Source organism: Physella acuta, unplaced genomic scaffold (assembly GCF_028476545.2).
Source record: "Physella acuta isolate Inbredline_101_S28 unplaced genomic scaffold, ASM2847654v3 ptg001221l, whole genome shotgun sequence".
NCBI classification, from domain to species: domain Eukaryota; kingdom Metazoa; phylum Mollusca; class Gastropoda; family Physidae; genus Physella; species Physella acuta.
The window spans coordinates 121,976-146,667 of NW_026732738.1; the positions used below are offsets into that span (position 1 = coordinate 121,976).

The 24,692-nt window shown below is 37.0% G+C and overlaps 2 protein-coding genes across 10 annotated transcripts; both read left to right on the forward strand.

Moving 5' to 3' along the window:
* The first annotated feature begins 494 nt into the window (after positions 1-494).
* LOC131957203 (uncharacterized) lies at positions 495-16,383 on the forward strand. 3 transcript variants are annotated; one of them, XR_009389039.1, is made up of 10 exons: positions 495-680; positions 2,395-3,598; positions 4,114-4,247; positions 4,353-4,545; positions 4,791-4,917; positions 5,269-5,388; positions 6,477-6,564; positions 6,923-7,115; positions 7,727-14,819; positions 14,867-16,383. XR_009389039.1 is itself a non-coding variant. In XM_059321936.1 (9 exons), exons 1-9 carry the CDS (start codon positions 648-650, stop codon positions 13,888-13,890), a joined length of 8,256 nt encoding a protein of 2,751 aa, XP_059177919.1. In that variant the 5' UTR covers positions 495-647; the 3' UTR covers positions 13,891-16,383. The 3 variants fall into 3 exon arrangements, 1 of the variants encoding a protein (XP_059177919.1); XR_009389040.1 differs by having other exon boundaries at positions 7,727-14,459; positions 14,623-16,383; XM_059321936.1 differs by having other exon boundaries at positions 7,727-16,383.
* A 1,828-nt stretch (positions 16,384-18,211) lies between these two features.
* On the forward strand, positions 18,212-23,847 carry LOC131957204 (GDP-fucose protein O-fucosyltransferase 1). 7 transcript variants are annotated; one of them, XM_059321939.1, is made up of 10 exons: positions 18,212-18,386; positions 19,467-19,539; positions 20,476-20,614; positions 20,731-20,846; positions 21,119-21,242; positions 21,766-21,943; positions 22,184-22,379; positions 22,465-22,596; positions 22,889-22,984; positions 23,084-23,847. In XM_059321939.1, exons 3-10 carry the CDS (start codon positions 20,488-20,490, stop codon positions 23,270-23,272), a joined length of 1,158 nt encoding a protein of 385 aa, XP_059177922.1. In that variant the 5' UTR covers positions 18,212-18,386; positions 19,467-19,539; positions 20,476-20,487; the 3' UTR covers positions 23,273-23,847. The 7 variants fall into 7 exon arrangements, with proteins under 7 accessions (XP_059177922.1, XP_059177923.1, XP_059177921.1 ...); XM_059321940.1 differs by having other exon boundaries at positions 18,212-18,382; XM_059321938.1 differs by lacking the exon at positions 19,467-19,539.
* Positions 23,848-24,692: the final 845 nt, after the last annotated feature.

The following is a 24,692-nucleotide window of genomic DNA, read 5'->3' on the forward strand; positions in this document are numbered from 1 at the left end:
AAAGTTACAGTGTAAAAGTTATAATAAATTATTTTCTTTAAAGAGGGAAAAAGGGCCCCTATTTTCCTTGGGCCCCTATGCCTTGCTTACGCTAGCTTTACAGTAGCCAGAGTTTCTTCCAGTTATTCATTATTAGGTACTATTGGAAATTACACATTTTTGCGCCCCCCCCCCCCCCCCATGGATAGCGCCCTAGGCGACCGCCTTGTTCGCCTTATAGGTAGCGCCGGCCCTGCCAGGGGCTATATAATTCTTGACCTAATTCTATAAGGTCTTTTTTTTCCTCAAAAGATTGTCAACAAAAGAAAAGCGCTCAATAAATAAATACCGTCACACAAGGGCCTATAAAATTATTGTCTAATGATATTTGTACTTGGACCTCCGCTCCGTCGCGCGCTCTTTAAAATATTTGTTTCGCTAGCTTATTGCGTTCATTTTTTAATATAGATATCTATATATTTTGCACCGGAAAAAGTATCGTTGTCTAAAAATGGCGCTGTATGTTTTCCTCTGCTGTGGGAAATGTTTACATATTTAGATCTAGATCTATTATTTGTAATGAATATTTTTAGATGAATAAAATCAAATAACTTAGAGACTTGGCTCTATCAAGCATTTAGATTTCGATTTATAATTTACTTTCAAGAATGGATTTTTCACCAGAAGAAGCATATCTTGAGGTATGGTAATTTTTAAAATTTCAATAGGGGGCCTACAACGAAACAATGGACTCAAACGAGAATAGTGAATTTACTAGATTCTAGACCTAGATCTCTAGATTCTAGTCTCTAAGCTGAGAATAGTGAAGTCTCAGAAGTATTTAAAAGGCCGATTAATCATAAAATATTTTTAAAATCATGTGCGATGCTATCAAAATTTTATCAAAATAACGAAGTGACTACGCATCTCGCAGGTTGGATTTGCCGTCTTGTGATTGAAAATGCTAACGTTGTTACTGTCTTAAAGAGTTAAAATATCCTGTCGTGACATAGGCCTACACTACTCCTGCTACAACAGTCCTCTACTTTACACCATTACAAACTTTTTTAGAGTACCACCACAGTGACGGAAATCAAAACAAATTAACCAGGCCTATTGAATCTAAATCATATAAACAATAACCGTGTACATATATATATATATACATATATATCTTATCTATCAATGAATTACTACATTTACTTATTTAATTATGTATCATGCTTTTAATTTTCAGTCTAATTGTTTGTTGATTCTTATTGACTAATTTGATGAATTTTAATTATGCTAATTAATAGTAATTAGGCCTAATTATATAGGCCTAGGCCTATTCACATGTATTAGTAATTAATAAGTTGGCTAAGTCTAATTGTAGTAAGCCAACTCTCATTAATTTCCAGTGATCAACACAAAATTGTGGTTCGGGGATTTTAAGTAGGCCTAAGTGTCATAATAAATTTCTAGCATCCTACAGTCCGGTTGAAAGATTGACAAAATAGACAAATAGTGTCCATTAAAATCAAAACATATTATTAGTAGCCTACCGACAGAGTGTACTACTACTGTCCAATAATAAATCTCATATCCCATTTCTTAAACAAATATTACTAACAAGGTTGGAAGTGTAACCTTTGATTCAAGAAGGAGAGTGAATGGTATTGAAACAACAAAGCTGTTTCTTTGATAGTAAAAATAAAATATGCAGGAAATATGTAATTTCATTCCTTTATTAATTAATTAGTTAAATAAATATCGCTAATGAAAATAAAAGGGTAGTTTATTTAGGCCTACTTAGTTTATTAGTTTTATTTTGCTAAGTTACGACACACAATATGAGACGGGATGGCCTAAACACTAGAGCACTAGGCTGCTAACCCAAAAGCCTCAAGTTCAAATCTGGGTCTAAGTCAGTAGAATGTCCCTAAGCCCAGCTCTGATGGGTACTTAACTCACATTAAAGAAAGTAAAGGCAGCTGGGCATTGTGCTGCCCAATAGATCGTGGAGGCTAAATGGGATTCTTTACTTTTTTTGTTTTGCCACACTCACACTGTATGCGTGATATATGGCCTGACCTATTTAAATGAGATTGTTTATATTATTGTTTTGAAGTTACTTTATAAATAAAGTGATTTATTTAAACAGGCATTCATGTTTCAGTTATTTGAATTTAGACATGGCTATAAAAATGGCTGGAGCAAAGCCTAGATGATAACGGCTATCATATATATTGTTGTAATGTATATATACAGGCATATATATATATATATATATACATACACACACTACTTTTTGCTTAACCTTTTAGCTATCAGTTGATTGGTTCAAGTTTCGCCATTTATTTGAAGAAACATTGAGTCAAAATGAACACAAAAACAAGCTTACAGAACTATAGTTAAATACATTTTTTATTTCAGTTCCTGAACTTCTGTTCTCAAGCTTTGAAAGGAGAAGATCCGAAATTTTTGGAATTAATCAAAAAAAGATTTAGAGCTTGCAGTGAAGAATTCCGTAACTCAGAAAAAATGGTGAGGCTGTTAAAAGAAACACAAACTAATATGGAGAACGAAATGTCAAGGATGTTTGTGCATTTAAAAGATCTGCTGACAGAACTTAAGGCTAGTTCATCTTCCAAATATTTTAAAACACAGAAGCTGTCTGAGCATAAGAAGAGATCATTTTCCCCTGATAGTGGAACTAAAGTTGACTGCAATCCAAGGCCTCCTAAGATAATGAACTGCAGTGTTATCCTCACTAAGGCTGATGATTCAGATGGTTATTCCTCACCAGTGGATGTTTATTTGGATACAGCTAGAGACAACTCGTGTTCTATCAGTGATGGCAATGTAAACAATGCAATGGAAATTCACATTGCTGATAGTGAAACTGATGCTCATTCAGATATTTCAAGTGCAAAAAGGGATAGCTGTGTTGAAGCAGGTAGAAGAAAATTGTCAACATTTTTTGTTGATTGTTCAGGCTCACCGGATATTCAGGTGATTCAAGCCTCATCCAGACTCACTGATGACAGCTCTTTCTCACATAAACCAAAAAACTTGGAAGAGAAATCTGAAGCTTTTTTACTTAATGAAGCCTCATCTACCAACTCCATCTCAGCCATATCTCCTTGTGAAAAAGATGAATTAACAAACTTAAATAGTATTGAAGAAAACTCTGGTGTAAGCAATGGCTTAGAAAAAGATAGCTCAAATAATGAGTTTCCAGGTAAAGTAAGTGATGCACACACATGCCCAGATACACTTGATAGTACTGTGTTAAAAATTCAGGATGAAAAATGTGTGAGTCATTCTAATATACTGCACTCTGAACCTTTGAGTGATGTAAAGCCAGATGAAGATTCTCATAATCCAAGAAAAGTGAATCAGGACCAGGAACATGTACTGCAGCCAGACCCAAATCCTGGGCTAGATAAAATGTCACAACAGCCCAATGGTGAGACTCAGGTACCACCCTCTGCTGTGACGGACAGTGTTAAGAGTGACAGCGTTAAGGAACCTAAGCGTGGTACACTTCTCCCTGTGGAGACTAGCAAGGCTACAGGGAGTGGGAGATTCAGCGAACTGTTTCCCAGTAAAAAAAGAGAGATGGGCTCTGTTAGCGGTAAGTAATTGTATCTTAGAGCATTATTTAATTTAAATATATTGATCTGCTAATTTAGTTTAGTCAGCCTCATATCAAATGGTACCATACTGTGATACGTTATATTTCAACCAACTGTAATGCATCCTATTTTTCATCGCTGTGACCATACTTTGAAACAGTTTGAGTCCTCTTTAAAAATGACAAGATAATAGGCTAGGATTTTCAACCTGGCGTACTCTACCAGATGTTGGTGGCAACAATAGTAGTGAACACCTGCTACCATATTTCAACCATGTTTACAGAAGGTGGAACTGAAAAGTTGTATGGCAACACCTTTGTTAAATGTTATCTAGAGTTCACAGTTCTATGCACATTGTGAAGTGGGACATGTACAGTGGCTAGCCACCTTTACTACTCCCATAGGTCAAGACTGATTTATTACAAGGATTTGAGCCACTTTCTAAATAATAAATTACATGCTGTTTGCTTATCATATGATGAAGTAACTTAGAAGTATTTGTTTAAATGAGTAGATGACAAACAAGGTCCTCCCAGGATTATGGCTAGTGAGGTGCCCTCAGAAGATGAATTCCAAGACTCCAAAGGTGACAAAGAAAAAGGCCTTCCAAATCAAAGACATGTTAGAAAGCTGGAGCATTTACTTGAGGTATTTCTACATTTACTCGTGTGTAGCTACTATATTTTTGAACTACTCATACATTTTTCAACCTTAACAAATAAATAATATGAAAATAATATATTATTCCTACAGTCACTTAGAAATGAGATAGAAAAATGTCAGGCAAGGGAGATGACTCTTGATGATCTAGAAGATGAAACATCCTCATACATCTATGAAGATAAATTGAAGAAAAAGTTTGTGGCTGCGTGGAACAAATTGTGTGAAATTACTAGTAGATCTGTCTCTACAGGCAGGCCCACTGAAAGAACTATCAAATTTAATGGTAAGCATGAATATTTTTAGTTTAAATTCAACCTGAACTATAAAGATTGTTCATCACCATTATTAAGGTAATATTAAATTAAATTGTTAAAGACACAAAATATATCCCAAAGAATTTAAAATTCAATATGCTAAAATCAGTCATTAATAATTTCTTAACATGTTAATTATTCAATTTATTTTTACCAAATTTAAATTACAGCATTGCTTTCTTATGTTATTGATTTAAAATGTTTGGTATTGCAGGAACACGATACAAAGAAATCAATCGCCGCCTGGAGAGATTTCTGAACAGAAAGAAAGTCTTTCCTGATTTCTACGATGTAAAAAATATCATAAAACTCACCAATAAAAAGTACAAGATGAATATGAGGTAATTCTAATAGCCCTGTAGCTGTCATGTGTATTTGTTATATAGTACCAAGCCAACCAATAAGCTTATCAAAAATGACAATATCACATAATAAATGAAGCTACAGACCCAAACATATAGTTTATTTTAAGTATGCTGATATTAACATTTTCATGATGGGTCAAGTTGATGAGTCATCTCATGGAGTCAACCCACCCTATACATTGTTCATATGATCATAAAACAAATTCATTGTTCAGAAAAGAAATTATTTATATACTCCTTCTGCTGAAGTTTTTTTCATTCATGACTTTCAAATTGCTTTGTCTGACAAACTTGAAATAACAAGACGTGTATTTTTTCTTCTTTCAGCGCTATGATGATCAATGACACAGCCAGAGAAGCTTTTGTTGACATTGGTGAAATGCTTCAGACGAGGCGCCATCAAGACTTTATTGCCACATTTGGCAATCGCCATACTGATTCATTAAGGTCAGCTTTGTAAACAGCTAAGTTACACAATCATTCCTATTTACCTAAGTATAAATACTAATTTAAGCTTAAAGATGTTTATTTCAGGGATGTGACTTTTTCAGATTTTGAATGGAAATCCAATTTTTCAGTTTCAGCTGCAATTTACTTCAGTTAATTTCAGTTTCTCATGAATTTTCCGTCAATTTTCAGTTATGGCTGTGTTGATTTTTTAAGAAGTTTTAAAAATTAGCGAAGAAATGGGAGTAACCTCTCACCAAACAACCCACATGCGCATGCCACACAGTCCTATTTAAATTGAGTATTATGCTTATCTACAGTACAGAAATTATGTCCAACGTACAATCAGTATATTCGCATTTCTTTTCGGTATTATAACACACAGAAATCTACCGTTTCTATCTGTTCCTATTTTATTTTGCAACCTCAAAGTAGTATTGGCATCCTTGCATAGGCGACTATTAGGACTAGACTAACCCGCCCCTCCTTGTAGCAACTCTTGTGACCTCATTATCACACCACGTACTGCTTGTTTGGGGAAAAACAAAAATAATATCACAGCCAATCTCAAATAGCTTTGTTCCTGCTTTGATATATGCTCTAGGTCAACTGATTTAAAAGCTAATGTGGTGTTACACCTGGCCACAAAAATAATTGGACAGCTGAGTGTAACAGTAAACTCAAGGTGACTCGGACCATGTCTTGTTTGTGGAAAAAAATATGATACTGACTTATTTTTTATAACAAGCTACTTCTATTCCAAAAGCATAAATAGCAATGTGGCTTGGCTGTCAAAATAGTTAAGTTTGGTTCAAATATTTTTGCCAGTATTTATTCTAAAACACTTTATATAAGGCTCTTTCTAATTCCAGCTAATCTGTTTGATTTCATTTCACATGAACAATTACAATTAATCTAAATCTCGGCTCTTTACAGTTGAAGACGTACATTATTATGAAGCACATCTTTAAAAGAATATAATTTTATAAGGCATAATTTAAAATTGAAAACAAGAGAAGAGCTAAATTATTTCAGTTAAATTTAGCATGATGTTAAAACTTGATTTACACTTTTGTTACATTGTACAGGAGTGGTGTTGACCCATATCTGACTGACCAAGAGCTTAGAAGAAAATTGGACAGCAACAGGAAAATAGCTCGCTCCAATTTGGACCAGGTTGGTACCGCCCATAGCAAATTTGTTCCATCAACCAGTTGCACTCTGCCATGAGACTTTATGTACATATTTCATTCTCCCTCCCCTTCCCCACCAACTTTGTTAATGCAATTTGAAAGCCCAAATGACGTCAAATAAATAACATATTCTGGTTTAGGGTACAATGGTAATGGCTGGCTTAAGTTATTAAGTCGTTTTGTTCCTAGTCGACATCTGCTGCCCTAGTTTGTTGTTACACATTTAAAAGATGGACAGTTGAAGAGAAGACCCAGTCAGCACAATTCTAATTTTAAAATTTTGGCATGACATCGCACACAGCTAAAGCTAAACTCTATTCCCATGTGTCTTACCTTTTCAGGTGATTGCCAAATACACCAAATTGCAATATGAGAGGGAAGATGAAGAAGATGAGGATGATAAAGAAGATGAGGATAGCAATGATGAGGCTGTGGAAGAAACTGTAAATAAAGATAAATACAGGGATTGTTCTGAGGGTGAGGATGATGAGGGCAAACTAAAAAGAAAGTTTCACAGAACTCATTCTCCTGACAGTAAGTAAGCTTATCATTTTCTTTTATAGTTCAAAGTGAACACACACAGGACAAGCATAAAATACAGTCAATTACTGTCTCAGTGGTTTCATAATTTTCCATAATGTGCTTATATTTTAATGTTAACTTTTATCCATGTTTGAACCAGGCAAAAAAATTTGAATAAATTAGGTGATTGCTCATGTACAACTTGGAATAAGTCATGATCTTAGCACCTATCTAATCTTGATTGAGCTCTTCAGCCTATCAGTTGTCTTATAATGAAGTTGTTTGATTTGCAGTTTTGATGTGCCTGTCAAACCATGTTGCATGAGGTGGCTATTTGTTTCTAACAAAGGGGATCTTTGACACTACATTTGTAAACTGGCTTTGATTTCATTGATGAAATGTTAAAAGAAGTTTTTTTAAAGATTGTTCTTCCTTTTAAACATTTGTAACAAGTCCCTAAAAAATCCCTGAACTTTTCAATCATATTTCTTGTGTTCTGTAATCTCCACCAGCACTATAGCCATTATACATCATCATTAACTCCATATCTAATACAGCTACTCTAAGCACCAGTTCTAATTATAACTCAACTCAGTCATACATATTTTCTTTTTTTGTACTAGGCACTAGCAAAGTGGCTGTGGAAGAAGAAAAGCTTTCAAAAGAAAAGAATGTTGTACCCCAAGAATCAGGTGAGGTACCAGCATCACTTGGTACCAGCAAGCCAAAGTACAACCCCTATGACTTGAAGCTGGGGGAAAACCTGTACCTGGGAGACAGTGAACCCCCAGCTGTTGATTCCTTTGTTAAAGCTCTGGGGCTGAGCCCTTTTGCATCAAGCATAAACCAGCATGGAACTCTTGAAAAAGATGTCATTACTATTGAGGATAGTCCAGCAAAGTTAGAGGCCCACGACACTAGAAGAAGCTTACTGAATTCTTTTAATAAAGAACTGGGTTCCATTCCTACCTTGGATGTTAAAAAACTTTGTGAAGAGGAGGAGAAAAAGTTAGCGCTGTTGAGAAGTAAGCCCAACTTGAAGTTTACGGCGCGCAAAGTGCTGCCTCTCCCTGCTGTTAAACCCAAGGCTGAGAGGATTCATGATGATGACGACCTGACCACAGGGCAGGATGATGACGACGTGTCCATAATAAGTTATGAGGAGATTGCCAAGGAAAATGCTGAAGACACAGACGACCAGTCGAGTGATTCCAGCCATGAAGACGATGATGAAGATGATGAGGACATCATGGTGATAGAGAGCAGTGTTTCGGAGAGTGACTCCGAAGGCTCAAACCTGCCCTCCCCTGTAAGCGTCATCTCATTAGGAAGTAGCTTTGATGACTCTGACAGAGAGTCAGATGCCGATCGCCCGGTCTCCAAGTTTAACATTAAGACTTCTCCTAAAAGCCCAAAACAGGCTCAATGGCCAGACCACAACCCCAGTGGACTAGATGTGCTGACCCCCACCCACTTCAAAGGGCATCCTCAATTTTCTGACCACACCGCTTCATCCATCTCCAGGGTCTTGGATCTGGCGAGTGCTAGCAAATCTAAAGTCAAACCTCAAACAGTACACAAGTCTAAAGATATTAGGAAAAGCACTGAATTTTTGGACTTGGCAGTGCATGAAAAGTCAGCTGGAAGAAACCCTTCAAAGACTGTTAGTGTTAGTGATGGTCCCAAAAAATCTGTTCGGAGTTCCAGTACAGATGCAGATTGTATTGTGGTCTCCGCACCAGATGCACCTTGTTTAACACCTGACCATACCAAAGACAATGCCACACGCAGTTCCAGCACAGATGCTGACTGTATTGTGGTCTCCGCACCAGATGCACCTTGTTTAACACCTGACCATACCAAAGACAATGCCACACGCAGTTCCAGCACAGATGCTGACTGTATTGTGGTCTCCGCACCAGATGCACCTTGTTTAACACCTGACCATGCCAAAGACAAGGCCACAGCTGTGGAACATGAACAGTCTACTTCACTTTCTTGTAACTCTTCTGAGAAAATTGAAAACCCATCTGTGAAAGGAAAATCCATCAGTACATCCCCTAGTAAACAATATCCTAAAGCCATGATACCACATGCGGATAAACTTGTCCATGAGCAGCATGCTGAAAGTTGCAAAGTGGATCTTCAGGGTCATGTTTCTGGGAAAAGTCCAGAGCAAAAAATGGTCTCAACCCCCAAGCTGACCATAGCAAATGATGACTCAGTTATAGAGATAGATGACGTGCTAGAGGAAACCAGGCCAGCAAGCATCAAAGCCCCACCCACACCCGCTGCTAAATCTGGCAAGGACACTGATGATTGTGTCATTGTTATTGATGAAGGCAGCCAGGATGTGCCATCTGCTAGTCTTGCTCATCCAGCGCGTAATGGGTTTTTTAAAAGTGTGGCTCACCAGCCTGAAGAGAGAAACCAGGGGAAGAAAGCCAGCAGATCCAGTGAGAAAGTTGCGCTGGATAACTTGGCCAGCAGATCCAGTGTGGCTGTCAGAGAGAAAGCGGTGCTGGATAACTTAGCCAGTGCTGATGCACAGCATGAAGGGGAGGACATGTTGAGTGAGGATATTATTGAAATAGACTGTGCTGAGGCTGATGATTTGATGCAGCTTGACATAATAAACAGTGTGAAAGATGCTGTGGCTCAGGAGAATGCTGGTCTGTGTTGTAAGCTCAGCTCAGTGGTGGGGGCAGGCGCTAATGGTAGTGCCAGCTACAGGGATGGCCAGGCTCAGAATGGAAGTGCCAGCTATAGGGGCGGCCAGGCTCAGACAAGCAGGGAGGATGAAGACAGAGGTGGAAGTCTGAATCCACCAAAGGACAGAATGAAGGCATCTGAGAGGGTTCAACATAATGTGTTTGTTGATTCTCCAAAAACACCAGACCTGTTTGACGACAGCCCTCCCCTGGCTGTTGTAAGCTGTACTGACGCAACTAGTGTTGAAACAAATGTTGAAAGTATTTGTGTTGATTCACCTGAAGCTGAAAAGGAAACTGTTGAAAGTTGTAATGACACACTGAACGCTGAAGAAAAGAAGGCAGTTGAAAGCTGTACTAACACATCAAATGTTGAAATGGCAGTTGTTGAAAATTGTACCAATGTTGAAAAAGAGGTTGAAATCTATAACGTTGACTCACCTGATGTTGAAAAAAAGGTGGATGAAGTGGAAACCTGTAAGGTTGATTTTCCTGAGGAAGCTGGAATAAAACCTGTGTGTGCAGGGGAGGTAACTGCTGGGTGTAACACAGTTATTGCCCTTGAACAGTTAACAGAAAGATCATCTGCTAAGGAGATTGAAGAATCTGACAGCCACACTGGCAACCCTGTCATCAAAACAACCCAAGTCAAAGCTCCATCAGTGCCAGTTATTGAGATAGAAGAATCCCTGGACGGATTACTTGATGAGCCATCTGATAAAAGCCCAGTAGATGAGCCAACTAACAAGAGCCTAGTTGATGAGCCAACTAACAAGAGCCCAGTTGATGAGCCAACTAACAAGGGCCCACTTAATGAGCCAACTAACAAGAACCCACTTGATGAGCCAACTAACAAGAGCCCAGTTGATGAGCCAACTAACAAGGGCCCACTTAATGAGCCAACTAACAAGAGCCCGCTTGATAAGGCAACTAACAAGAGCTCACTTGATGAGCCAACTAACAAGAGCCCACTTGATGAGCCAACTAACACAAGCCTAGTTGATGAGCCAACTAAAGATAGCCCTCTTGATGAGCCAACTAACAAGAGCCCACTTGATGAGCCAACTAACATGAGCCCACTTGATGAGCCAACTAACAAGAGCCCACTTGATGAACCAACTAACAAGAGCCCACTTGATGAGCCAACTAACATAAGCCCAGTTGATGAGCCAACTAACAAGAGCCCAGTTGATGAGCCAACTAACAAGAACCCACTTGATGAGCCAACTGATGAGAATGAGACAACTAATGAGAGCCCAGTTAATGAGCCAACTAATGAGAGTCCAGTTAATGAGCCAATTAATGAGAATGAGCCAACTAATAAGAGCCCAGTTGATGAGCCAACTAATGAGAATGAGCCAGCTAATGAGAATGAGCCAACTAATGAGAATGAGCCAGCTAATGAGAATGAGCCAACTAATGAGAATGAGCCAACTAATGAGAGCCCAGCTGATGAAGTGGAATCTTTCCCCTCCTTATTCTCTTTGGTTGAGGACAGTGCAAACAGTCACCTGAACGCCCAGTCTGAGAAAGACATAGCCTGTACTGAAGAAACCCAACTTAGTCGTACCGTGCTGGAGGTGGATACCAGTTCTCCAATAGATGACAACAGAGGAAAAGAAAGACAGGTCCAACCTTCTAGTGAACTCAAGCCAGCATCACCGTGTGTTGCCTCTGATGTTGGAAGTCAAGCACCTTCTGGCACTGGTCACAGCCCTGCTGAGTCCAAGAGTTCCAGGCAGGTGGAGGAAGTTAGTGTGGAGGATATCTTTAAATCTATCAGCCAGATCTGTGAACAAATACTTCAGAACGGGGACTCTGTTGCAGACCAAGTTTCCCCAGACACACCCCCAGCTTCTGTCAGTCCAACAGACACACCCCCTGTAGATGACAGTCCAACAGCCACACCCCCTGTTGGTGGCAGTCCAACAGACACACCCCCTGTAGGTGACAGTCCAACAGCCACACCCCCTGTTGATGACAGTCCAATAGGATCAAGGCAAGAAGACACAGCATTACAGACAACACCAGCAGATGTTGAGCAGGCAGCAAGTCCAGAGATAGAATCAGCTGTAACTGGTCTAAGCAAGGAGGGAGAGGTTGTCAGGGGGAGCAGTCAGTCACCAGGCAGAGATGTGAATAAGGACACAGAGAACGTTGTCAACACTGAGGATAGTGTTTCTCTACATTCCAAAGACAAGGAAATAAATAAAGAAAGTAATAAAGTAGATGAGAGTGATGAAGATGAAGTAGAAATAGTGGAAGAATTATGTTCCGCCAGGGGTACCAGATTAAGTGTGAAAACTAAAGAAGATGACAGAAAATTAGTGGACAATTTTCTCAAAGATCCCGCCATGCTTGGGGCCATTAAAACTGCCAACACCTCCCCTAAAGTGCTTAAAGAAGACGACACAGTGAAGAGCAACTTGGATGTAAACAATGATGAAGCCAAGACCCCTGAAGACTTGGCTCCCCTGGACATGGAATGTGAGACTGTAGAAAAAACCACCTCTCCAGCTAACTCATTGCCTTCTAGTCCTGGTTCCCATTCTGTCAAGTATGGACAAGTTTCCAAGCGAAATCACAAAGACATTGAGAGTGATGTGGAGGAGACAGACGCACCAGTTGAATCAAACAATGCTGATGACGAGAGCCCTGAGCTTGAGATAATAAACACAGAAGCGGCAGAACCTCTCCCTAAACGTCAGAAGCTGGATGGTCACGGTCTCGCTGTAGCACAGCTCAGCCCATCACCACCTAACTCTCTTCACTCTGGTAAAGGTGTTAAACGACACCGCGAAACTTCTGCCAGTGGGACCTCTGAAAACAAGAAGGTCAACGAGTTGAAAAAAACTGAAGTTGAACTAAAGGAACCTTCTGCCAAAAGGCTGAAGGAACTGGTTACTGATGATTTCATCAAGGACCTGATCAGCTCAGTTTACAAAGAGATCCCAGCAGGTGGGAAGCTGCCAGCCAAGCCATCAGCTGCTGAAGATGATGACGTGTTGGTGGTGGCTGAAAACTTGAAACCCTCAACCTCAGGAGCGGCATTACGCATGGGCCCATCCAACAGGGCTCTGGCCAACAGAGGCCCATCAGGCCTCCTGTCCCCCACACAAGGTTTAAAGTTTAAACCAATGGTCACCTCTACCCCCATAAGTAACCGAGGTAATAACTCCAACATATTGAGGTTTAAAAACAGTACATCTGTGATGCGTCCCTTCAGGTCAACACAAGGCGGGTTTGTCAATAATTCTTCTCGCTTGAATAACTTCCCTGGCAGCATCAAGCCTGCAACTTCCAGCTTTTCTCCGTTTGCTCCAAGTTCTTTGGGTTCACGGCCCAGACACCAACCCTCAGCCCCATCATCTCACACAATTCCCAGCCTCAACCCCAGGGTGCCCATACCCAAGATCAACTCGAATACAGAGAGCTTGTCCTACAGGCAGAAGAACTTTGATAGACGGGGCCAGGTGTTCCATGCTCAATCAAGTAGGCAGAGTCCCGCTTCACACGTCATCCCACCTTACACTCAACAAAGGCAGGGGCCGTCATCTTACAGAAACTCTGCTCGGCCTGGCCCGCAACCCCCACCCTACAGACCTAGAGGTGGTACAACAGTCCCCTCTTCCAGAACTCCAGTTAAAAATCTGGATGGCACTGAAATAATTCTGGATGATTCTGATGGTGAGGATGAGGGGGGTTCCAGGACAAAACAAAGCACAACGCCAGTCAGACATGGCAGCAAGAATCAAAGTGAGAAGTTTCCCTCCCCTCGGATACTTTCTGTGACCAGTCTAAGTCCGGCCTCATCAAAACACAGTGACAGACCTGACACTAGAGTTGTCAGTAAACATAGTGACAGACCTGACGCTAGAGTTGTCAGTAAACACAATGACAGACCTGACGCTAGAGTTGTCAGTAAACACAATGACAGACCTGACGCTAGAGTTGTCAGTAAACACAATGACAGACCTGATGCTAGAGTTGTCAGTAAACACAGTGACAGACCTGACGCTAGAGTTGTCAGTAAGAAGAAAAGTGGAGATGTCATTGTGCTTTCCGACTCGGACTAGTCCAGGTGTCTTCACCTTATTTATTGATGGATAAAACAACCAGTGGCATGTGACTGTGTCCACTGTTAGCTGAAACAAAACACTTAATTCCTGATTTTCTCTACTGGCAGATTAACTCAAGATGTGCCTATTAAATTTTTAAAAAATCATTCAAGTTATTAACAATACCTAAACCTGATTTTTCTTGAAAGAGTTTATTGTTAATCTTTTGCTCATTTCTGCGACACAGGTTCTTTTTTCAGCGAGATATTGAATATTTATTTTATAAAATCTAGATATATACACACACAGTGTTTAATATTTGTTTGGTACATGTTATATTGTAAATTAGTTTGTACAGATTCCCTATACCATGTGACAGATCTTTAGCTCATTTTGTGGTCCATGTTGTGTATGATAGAAAGCTTGTGATCCATGATGTAAGTAAGATGACACACATGTACATATCCCCTAGTTGTAAGTGACAGTCCAGATGCTTGGATGCCAGTGTTGAATGGGGCCAGACAAATTTTGGCTCACTACTTTTTTAAATGACTGACAGAACATTCATTTTGTAGTGTACTTGTGAGGTTGAAATGTGACAAAAGTTGTAAGATGTGACAAAAGTTGTACGGTCGAGATGTGACAAAAGTTGTACGGTTGAGATGTGACAAAAGTTGTAAGGCTGAGTTCTGACAAAAGTTGTAAGATGTGACAAAAGTTGTACGGTTGAGATGTGACAAAAGTTGTAAGGTTGAGATGTGACAAAAGTTGTAAGGTTGATTTGTGACAAACGTTGTAAGGTTGAGTTGTGACAAAAGTTGTAAGGTTGATATGTGACATAAGTTGTAAGGTTGAGATGTGACAAAAGTTGTAAGGTTGTGATGTGACAAAAGTAAGGTTGAGTTGTGACAAAAGTTGTAAGGTTGAGATGTGACAAAAGTTGTAAGGTTGAGATGTGACAAAAGTAAGGTTGAGTTGTGACAAAAGTTGTAAGGTTGAGATGTGACAAAAGTTGTAAGGTTGAGATGTGACAAAAGTTGTAAGGTTGAGATGTGACAAAAGTAAGGTTGAGTTGTGACAAAAGTTGTAAGGTTGAGATGTGACAAAAGTTGTAAGGTTGAGATGTGACAAAAGTTGTAAGGTTGTGATGTGAAAAAAGTTGTACAGTTGAGTTGTGACAAAAGTAAGGTTGAGTTGTGACAAAAGTTGTAAGTTTGAGTTGTGACAAAAGTTGTAAGGTTGAGATGTGACAAAAGTAAGGTTGAGTTGTGACAAAAGTTGTAAGGTTGAGTTGTGACAAAAGTTGTAAGTTTGAGTTGTGACAAAAGTTGTAAGGTTGAGATGTGACAAAAGTAAGGCTGAGTTGTGACAAAAGTTGTAAGGTTGAGATGTGACAAAAGTAAGGTTGAGTTGTGACAAAAGTTGTAAGTTTGAGTTGTGACAAAAGTTGTAAGGTTGAGATGTGACAAAAGTTGTAAGGTTGAGATGTGACAAATGTTGTAAGGTTGAGATGTGACAAAAGTTGTAAGTTTGAGTTGTCATGTGTTTAGACTGAACCATGTTCCCATATAACTTGTCCTCAAGGAAGTGAGTAAAATAGAAACCTATGTGTCAGCATAGACAAAAGACATCAAAATAGATCAAATGGAGATTTTAGCCACATTTTAAAATGTCCTTAATTTTATCTTTATTTTTGGCTGTGACAGTTATAGAGATTAGTTTACAGCATTATTTTAATACAATCATTACAAATATTTTTTAAATGGCCTTACAGACAATGATTATGAAATACATGTACCAATTCCTGTTTATTAATTGCCAATGGTTATAATGCTAGTCTAAAAATTTCTCTTTGAAATCCTACACAAATGATGTTGGGCACGCTCCAGCCAGTTGGCATGATCTGGTTGAAGATCTTTATTTTATGTGGTTGATTAACCGAACATACCCTGGTTAAAGATCTTTAATTCCAGAGGTTTCTTAATTGACCAAAATTTAATTGATTATGTACAATCCAAACATACAATGTTTTAAATTTAGTTGTTGAAAAGAGTATTCAGTGTAGCCACTTCTTCACTGTAATGTAGCAGAGATCAAAATTTTGAAACCGAATTAAAAAATTAATGAGTTTGAGTGTACATGAGTATTTCAGCTGCTTTATTACCATACAGGTCTCAGGAAACGTTAATTATTGACGATGCTTTAAATTAAATTTGAGTATAACTCTTCCCACAACAAAGATGTTATTGTTGGTCATATGTAATATTTTTGTTAAATTTGGGAGGCGGAGTTATCCCTCTTGTTTTCTTTTGATTTCAAATTTCCTGCTGTGTAATCTTTTTAACAAATTTCTGGATTTTTCTGTTTTGTTTATCAAATTTAAACTTTGCTCATTTTTTATTTGTATGTGACAGGACTGGTATATTATTCTTCTTTCTGTTAGTTACTGCTGTTGTCTGTCAGACATGAATTGGTTTTTACTGATTTTTGTCAATGTAAAGTGAAATATTATTTTTAACCATACTGTTGGGGGGGGGGGGGGGGGGGGGGGGGGGGTTGATGTATACAACTTGTCTAGCTTCTCCAAAAAATGTTCACTCTAGCTAAACCAGTAATTCTCATAAAATAAAATAAGTTATGAGTTGTCAATGTTACTGGCCCATGGAATACTCCCTTAACAATTCAGTCTATTACCAGTTATGTCAGTCTATTACCAGTTATGTCAGTCTATTACCAGTTATGTCAGTCTATTACCAGTAATGTCAGTCTATTACCAGTTATGTCAGTCTATTACCAATTATGGCACTAATATCCAGACCATCCCCACATTTGATTGAGAGCTGTAACCAGACTGGACACTTGAAACATTCTTGTGTATTCAAGTCTTCCATTGGCTTGCTCTGATATGTATGTTCTAAAGGAGGGCACAACCTGTTTTGTTTTTATGTATTGTCATTTCTTATAATGTTCCAAATGTTTGATACATGGATTTTTTGGATTGTGTTATACTCAAACTAAAAAAAATTCCTTTATTTATTTGTTTATGAGTGTATTATGCTTTTGATTTAAGCATATGATTTGTTTTCTGAATTAAAATGTCAGGAAATTTAATTTTTGTCTTGCATTTGTTTCTAAGCATGCCATTCAGTTTTAAATGGTGATGAGTTGACAGGGGGGACTCACACAAAAGGATTTTGTTATTCAAAAGTTAAACTTTGAAAATTCTTATAAAGTTAACTAAGTATTCACCTTAGGAGCATAAGAAACAAAACAAGTCATTCATTCATGGAGCAAATATTGAAAATGGTGAGCTGGCTTTTTTGTTAAGATTTTCATTGCATGAGTAATGACTTTCATTGCCTCAGAAATTTTAGTGTGCAGACTAGGAGGCTTAATCTATATTACAAGACTAAAAAGAATACAGGTAATTTAACTGACCCTTGGTCTAATTGAAAACGTTGAACTGCTAAAAAAATAGGCCACATCCAATTGATGTCACAATGCCCATGCAGCATAAGGAAATGTTCTCTTATTTTAGACAGTGCTAGAGTTGCTAAACTTGGCATCGCAATTAATTGATGGACTTTTGTGATAACATAAAATGGGGGGGGGGGGGTGTGAGAAGTTACCATCGTAGCATGTAGTGGAGATAGTTTTTGAAGAGGCAAATCAATCAGAGCTTGTCCAGATGGGCCCCACCAAAACGTTAGCCCCCCGCCACTCCAAAAGAAAAAAGATTCTACAAAAGAGAATATTATGAAACTTGAACTTTTGGTTTTTAACCCTAACCCTAGAGGCGGATGAGTTGTTTTCGTGGCGTGCGTTTCAACATTTAAAATTTAAATGTCTAGACACCAGAAATAGGTCAAGGTTGCGTGTATTAAATTTGAGCTGGCAAAAAGTGGCGGGGCTTAACTTTTCGCCAGTGCATTTTTTAATTGGTGGTGGGACTTATCTGGACAAGCTCCAATCAATCACAGACGCTTCGTCTGTTTTGTGTTTTCCAATCCCCTAATAATTTGCCTATAAACTATTAACTATAAGGGTGTTATACACCACGCAAAAATAAGCTAGATCTACATAATAAAGATTCGACCTGCAATCCTGTTCTCTCTTTGTGAAACTCAGTCTTAAAAAGTCAGACCCCATTACCCTTGAATGACGTAACAACACTTAGCTACCTACACCTCATTAAAAATTAAACACTTTAAATTAAACAAGACAACTATATTTAAAAATAATTAACCACAAAACCTGATCGATAAATATAATAAATAAAAATTAAATATGCGAATTCCGCATAGAAAATGCTCAAGGGAAACTACTCTAATATTTTTGAATGATGGCAGCTGTTTTTATTTACTAAATAAATGCCTATTTCCCAATATTTCATTGGCTCTCACTTACAGTCAGCTCTCAAACACCTGTGTCTTTGTTCAACGTTAATACTAGACTCTAGTCTAGATCTAGATTTCTAGATCTAGGACATTATCCAATGGTTTAGAACATCGTTGGTGATATATTAAATAATATTATTATTGTATTAAATATTATTAGGCCTAGTAAATAGTTGGGCATTGGGAGAATTTTTACACCGGTGTCGTCTGTGATAATGATAATGGAATCTTCTTTAAAAAGGGGGTGTTAGGTTACTCACTGGTAGTTGTTAATTGTTAACTAATAAAAGTAATAAGTAATTAATTAGCCAATCAATCCTAACCCTGGTCCTACCATATGCCTATCCCTGCCCTAATTGCTAACCATAAAATTAATTATTAAAATTAGTTGAGATTACAATACATACTTTACTTATCATACTACTACTATTACTACTTTACTAGATCTAGACGTCTAGATCTAGTATAAGTATTTGTACTAACAACCCAACACCCCTTTTCTATAGAAGATTCTATTTATATTATTATATTATCAGACTCTATCATCATCCGCCATAGTGATTTAGTAATATAGATCTATATATTTATTTTATGTTAATAAACTATAAATTCGGTAATCTATCGTTTTAGGTACGTAAAATCGCCCGCGACTAGTAATGTGAAAAACAGGTGACTCCTTACATTTTAATAATTATTTCACATTTTGAGGAGGATTTATGTTTTTTAAAATACAAAAATGTTTTCTTGTTTCATTTATGTACCTGTTTTTAAACAATTGAATTAAAACTTTTCAGTAATAAATGAACACTAGCGATGTTTCCAACAGATGCAACCATGCTCATTTACTATAGCAGCCATCTTGTTAAAGTTTTATTTTTAAAGACTTATAGCGCAAGATTCAGGCGGAAGTCACTCTATTTTACAAATGGCTGCTGTTTATATAGCAAATCTTGCTTGCAGACACTGCTGTTTAAAGTTAATTTCTGGCCTATATCGATATATTTAGCCATTGATTTAGGTTTATTATTCATTTCTCTATAATATTTGACACAAACATATGATAATACAACTCTATTAAAGCCTTGACAATGAGGTAACGTTTTCGTACATTAATAGCCGCGGGCGATTTTACGTACCCAAAACGATAGATTACTATAAATTCAAACTACTTGAAACTAGATTCTGCTTCTATCACAGGCCACAGGTATCGTGGATACGTGAAATATGATATGAAGCTGGTGGGGTTCGGTACCTGTATAATTTCAAAAAGGTTAAGACTAAAAGTGTTATCTTGTTCTGATGCACATTACTATTTCGCACTGTCTTATTTGAAATGTTTTTGTCAAGTTCTGTCATACATACTGACAAAATCCAATTGCAAATAATATGAGTCTGGTGTTTGTCTTGACCTCTGTTAGACCCCTGAGACTGACTCAGCAAACCCTTGGGGTTTGATCAAACGCAGGTTAAGAACCACTGTTCTAGTTCTATCTATACTACTACCCACAGCAAACTGTTAGATCTAAATTTACTTAGTTTTTAATAGAATTTGATCTACATACAAAGCAACATAGATTCTAGTTCTAAATCTAAGCAAAAAAAGTATCTAATCGATCTATATATGTGGACATTTAAAAAGTATGTAGATCTAGATCTATTATACTCCTAGACTATAGGGCCTACTACTACTTGTGCTGAAGGAACTTTGAAATAATATTTCTTTTCGCTAACTATTAGTCTATTAGTGATTAGTCGCACTAACAACTGTTCCAAGGAGGGTTGAGAAGAAAACACATCTTAGGATCTATTATTTTGAATTGGTAAATAACGTCATTTGTTATTGCTCAGCTTTTATCTCTGGTGCCTACCCATTTAAACACATTGGTTATCATGAAATAAAAGTTTTCTTACAACCCTATGCCTCTGTCAAGCATAACTCAACACCGCCCAACTCTTTTACCCTTGGCCAACATAATGTGAATGTTTTATAGGGCTGCTTTTGTGAACTAACACTGGTAACTCCCTATAAATGGGGATATCTTTATAGCAAACTTGTAATTAATTTCACAAACTCATGATGATTTATTGAATAAATTATAGTTTCAACCCTTACCTCTAGTTCAGTCTACTTTAAAAAATCAACACCCAAATTTAGATAAAAAACTGAGCAACTGCATTGCAATTACTATTGTTTTTTTTTTTTTAGGTAATCCTGAGAATGTCCCATACATCTTTTTTAAATAGTGAGGTATTTTTTCTACTGGCCTTGCTTCAAGTGCTGCTTGTATCAACTTCTTCAAATGCTGTAGACCCAAATGGATATGTGGTCTATTGTCCATGCATGGGTAAAAAAGCTTCAAATATTTACAATCATTAGTGAAAATATGTTGATTAATAAATATTTTTTTTTATTCATTTCCAATGTAGTTGTTTTTTCATTACAAAATTGTCTCACTAACAGGGAGATTTGGGAATCAAGCAGATCAGTTCCTGGGGGCTCTGGCATTTGCTAAAGCTCTAGACAGGACCCTCATTCTGCCACCATGGGTTGAGTATAGAAGAAATGACCACAAGGCTGTAAGTAGGCCCCTATTTATCTTAATTAATTATGCTGATAGCTTTTTAAAGGTCGACGACGTTACCACATGGGGAATTTAACAGGGATGGGAGGGACAACTGATCCAGGGTAATAGGCAGTGGGGAATGTCAAAGATGTCATTAACATGGGATGAAGATCCTGCTCATGATTGTTTCCTAATCTTATATTTAATTAAGGTGGAAACTGAAATTTTTTTTGGCATTTGAAAGTTTTAAATTTATTGAGCTAGTTATTTGGTTGCTTTGTTTAGGTGATGGAGCCCTTTGACACATATTTTCAAGTAGATCCATTTTTAGAATACCACAGAGTGATTACAATGGAAGTTTTCATGAAAGAACTGGCTCCTACAGTATGGCCACCTGGCTCTAGAAAAGGTATCAGTAGCTTGCTGTTATTCTCTAGAAAAGGTATCAGTAGCTTGCTGTTATTCTCTAGACAATGTTACTCACACTCAGCAGGATCCAAATTTTAGGATATATTTATATAAATACTTATTTAATCTATTTCTGATTTTTTTGTCAGATTTTATGAAAACGTCAGATGCTTTTGTTAAATGAGTTTATAGCTTCCTCTGTTACAATTTTGATAACTATAATTATCTTACATTATTTTACAAGATTTGTTTACTTAAGCACACACATATAAAGTTACTGGGTAAATTTGAAGCTGGTATCAGTCTAAAAAAATAAAATAGGAAATTCTAGCAATAGATTATTTTACAATCTTTAAAAAGTTTTATATTTTCTTTCAGTTTTTTGTTAAAATTATTAGACTGCAACAATTAGATGAATTATTTTATTGTATTTTATTTTTAAAATTTTACATTTTCTTTCAGTTTCCAGTTAGAAGAATTATTTTATTATATTTTTATCTTAAAAGTTTAACATTCTCTTTCAGTTTTCTGTTATTCAGCCAGACATGGGTCCAGTAAAGAAAGTGATTGCAATGCTAAAGAAGGCAGCCCATTTGGCCCCTTCTGGGATTGGTTTAACATAGACTTTGATGAGTCGGTTATTTTTGGACCTCTATTCTATGACACTGATAGTCCTGGCATTATGTCAGAGTGGAATAAAAAGTAAGTTGCAGGGTTTACATTTTGTTATTTAACTTTTGGTAAAATAGCAATTTGATCTATTTTAACTGGTTCATGAATTTGTGTTTTAAAGAGAAATTGAACTTTCAGTACTTTTTTTTTTTACCAGACCTGAGTCATATATTGTTTTTTTTTAAAAATATTTCCATGACATGTTTTATTCAAAAGTTAATTGTTTCTTGTCTGGCTTGGATTAAATTATACTTTTTACAACCACTGTAGGTACCCCAGTAAAAGCTACCCAGTTCTGGCCTTTGTTGGGCCACCAGCCAGCTTCCCTGTGACGAGGTACAATGCCAAGCTGCATAAATACATGAAATGGTCAGAAGAGTATGACAAGATGGCTCGTGATTTCATCGCAGCCAATATACCTGACAGTCCGTTTATTGGAATACATCTCAGAAATGGGCCAGATTTTGTGAGTAAGCTACCATCAGAAACATATATTAGTTTGACAACTAACATAAAGGTACCAGAAGTTGTATTCTAAAATTTTTCCCCAGGAACGGGCCTGTGAACATGTACCTTCAACGCCCAATATGTTTGCATCAAAACAATGTACAGGGGAGCGGGGGGAGTATGGGACAACCACAACAGAAATGTGTTTTCCTTCAGTAAAGACAATTACAGAAAAGGTAAAAAAAAATTACCAGCTTTCATTTCTTTTTTGATCAAATAACTCTCACCAAACAATTTATTTGCATTGGCTCCAAATGAAAAGTGCCTACTCTTTTACTTGTAAGTAAAAGGGAGATAATAGAACAATAGAAATATTTTCCTGTTTTGTTTAGTTTTATTTAGGAAAATTAAATTACAATTAGTTATTTTATTGCGATAATTTAAAAAAATTAAGTATTTGTAGTCTTACTTGTTATATTAGTCTCTAAAAATGTAACTTAACTTGTTGATTCTCTTTTTTTTGTTTAGGTAAAGAAAGAGGTTGCAAGAATTGGTGCCAAAACAGTTTTTATTGCTACAGATTACAATGATTTGATACCAGAGCTTTCAAAAGTTCTCAAAAACGTGAGTTTATTCATTTAGTGCTGTATGTCAACTACTTTTTCTGACCTACTAAATATTTTGCTTGACTCATGCTTTAATCTGTCACACAATTTGTACTAGGTGAAGTTGGTGAAACAACCCGAGCCCGCCTCCCCCCTTTTGGACTTGGCCATCCTGGGGCGGTCAGACCACTTCATTGGAAATTGTGTCTCAACGTTTACTGCGTTTGTTAAAAGGGAGAGAGATGCCCTTAATTTACCATCATCCTTCTGGGCCTTCCAAAAGAACAAGAAAAGGATTGAGTTGTGACATGTTTTATATGCTGACACTGCGCTCATGCTTTTTTAGTTATACCTCTTAAGTGCCTCTTATTAAAAATATTTTTTTAGAGGTGTTTCCCATTTTGTTATGGGTTTAAAGATAATATTTTCCATAAGTTGTTTAATTTTTATGACTAGTAGTACTAGTAGTTTACACAAATCTGCATGATGATTTTTCTCTTCATGCACTATGCTTCATACTTGAAATTGTTTTAAGTGTAATTGTCCATATTATAGGGCAGATGTTGATCATGCATTTAATTCTGTTTTATTGAGCATTTATTTATTGTAAAGATCATTGCTTGTAGGGTCCTCATTTCACAGCATTTCAGGTTTCTAAAATGTCATCCAAAACGTTGATCATACTCCTGGAGAGGGGGGGGGGGGGTATTAAGTGAACTTAATTGATGAATGTGTGGTGTGGGCTTTTAAGTCTTAGCTTTTAATTTATAGACTCTGTTATACATTTTGATCAAAATTTATTTGTTCTTAACCCAAATTGTTAAACTTTTCAATATTAAATAGTGGAGATGTTTGTTAAAGGGAAAATACTTTAATAATAATAATCGTGAAATAAACAATTTTTAATTGGGGGGGGGGGGGGGTTCATTTTAAGGGTTGGGGTTTGACTTACTGTTAGCATGTGGGAAGGTATGTATAAAAAAATGCATGACATCTTAAGGGTGACCCCAAAACATTAGTCCTTAAATAAAGTTTTTACAAATACTGTGTTGGTGATTTTCAATTATGGATGCCTTGGTTTACTTTTTAAACTGTGAAGTTCCATAAAGTTAGCTTAGAATGTAATGTATATTTGGTAACTAAAAAATAAAATGAATATAAGAAACTCATTTTCATTTCATAGATTAGTATTTAACTCAGCACAAACTCAATGCCCTTTAATTGTAATTGTAGATAATATTTATAAAAAAACGGCTGCCTCAACTTTAGTCATTGTAAATAGTGCACAAGTTAACCAGTAGATGGTAACTTGAATAATTTTTGTCTGTCAGTTGAAAGACCAGTACACATTTACTTTACATTTAATACTTTGTTGTTAGTATCTAACTCACTGAAAGTATCCATTTTATGATGTATCATTGTCGTAAATACGTGTAGCATCTGTAAAAAAAATGATTCCCTAGAATAAACTATTTGATACCATTGTTTTAGAGACTGGAGTATTATAAATTATTTTGAGAGATTGAAACTTTAAAATCTTACAAGGAACAAATTAATACTGTAGCAACCTCGTGGTTTCATATTTCCCTGTGAAATTTTTTTTTAACTTGATCAAATTTTGACCATCCTCGTATAGCAGTTGGAAATGCTGGTCATGAATTGGTTTTGTAATTGTGGGATATCAACTTTGGAGATTGCTGCAAATGCAGGCATAATATACTGGTGTT

Bases quoted from the DNA above. Each gene is read 5' to 3' on its own strand.
- LOC131957203 (XM_059321936.1), top strand. From the start codon at position 648: ATGGATTTTTCACCAGAAGAAGCATATCTTGAG. The intron at 3,599-4,113 runs GTAAGTAATTGT...TTAAATGAGTAG, and splicing joins AGAGATGGGCTCTGTTAGCG to ATGACAAACAAGGTCCTCCC. The intron at 4,248-4,352 runs GTATTTCTACAT...TTATTCCTACAG, and splicing joins AGCTGGAGCATTTACTTGAG to TCACTTAGAAATGAGATAGA.
- LOC131957204 (XM_059321939.1), top strand. From the start codon at position 20,488: ATGTCCCATACATCTTTTTTAAATAGTGAGGTATTTTTTCTACTGGCC. The intron at 21,944-22,183 runs GTAAGTTGCAGG...CAACCACTGTAG, and splicing joins ATGTCAGAGTGGAATAAAAA to GTACCCCAGTAAAAGCTACC. The intron at 22,985-23,083 runs GTGAGTTTATTC...AATTTGTACTAG, and splicing joins TTTCAAAAGTTCTCAAAAAC to GTGAAGTTGGTGAAACAACC.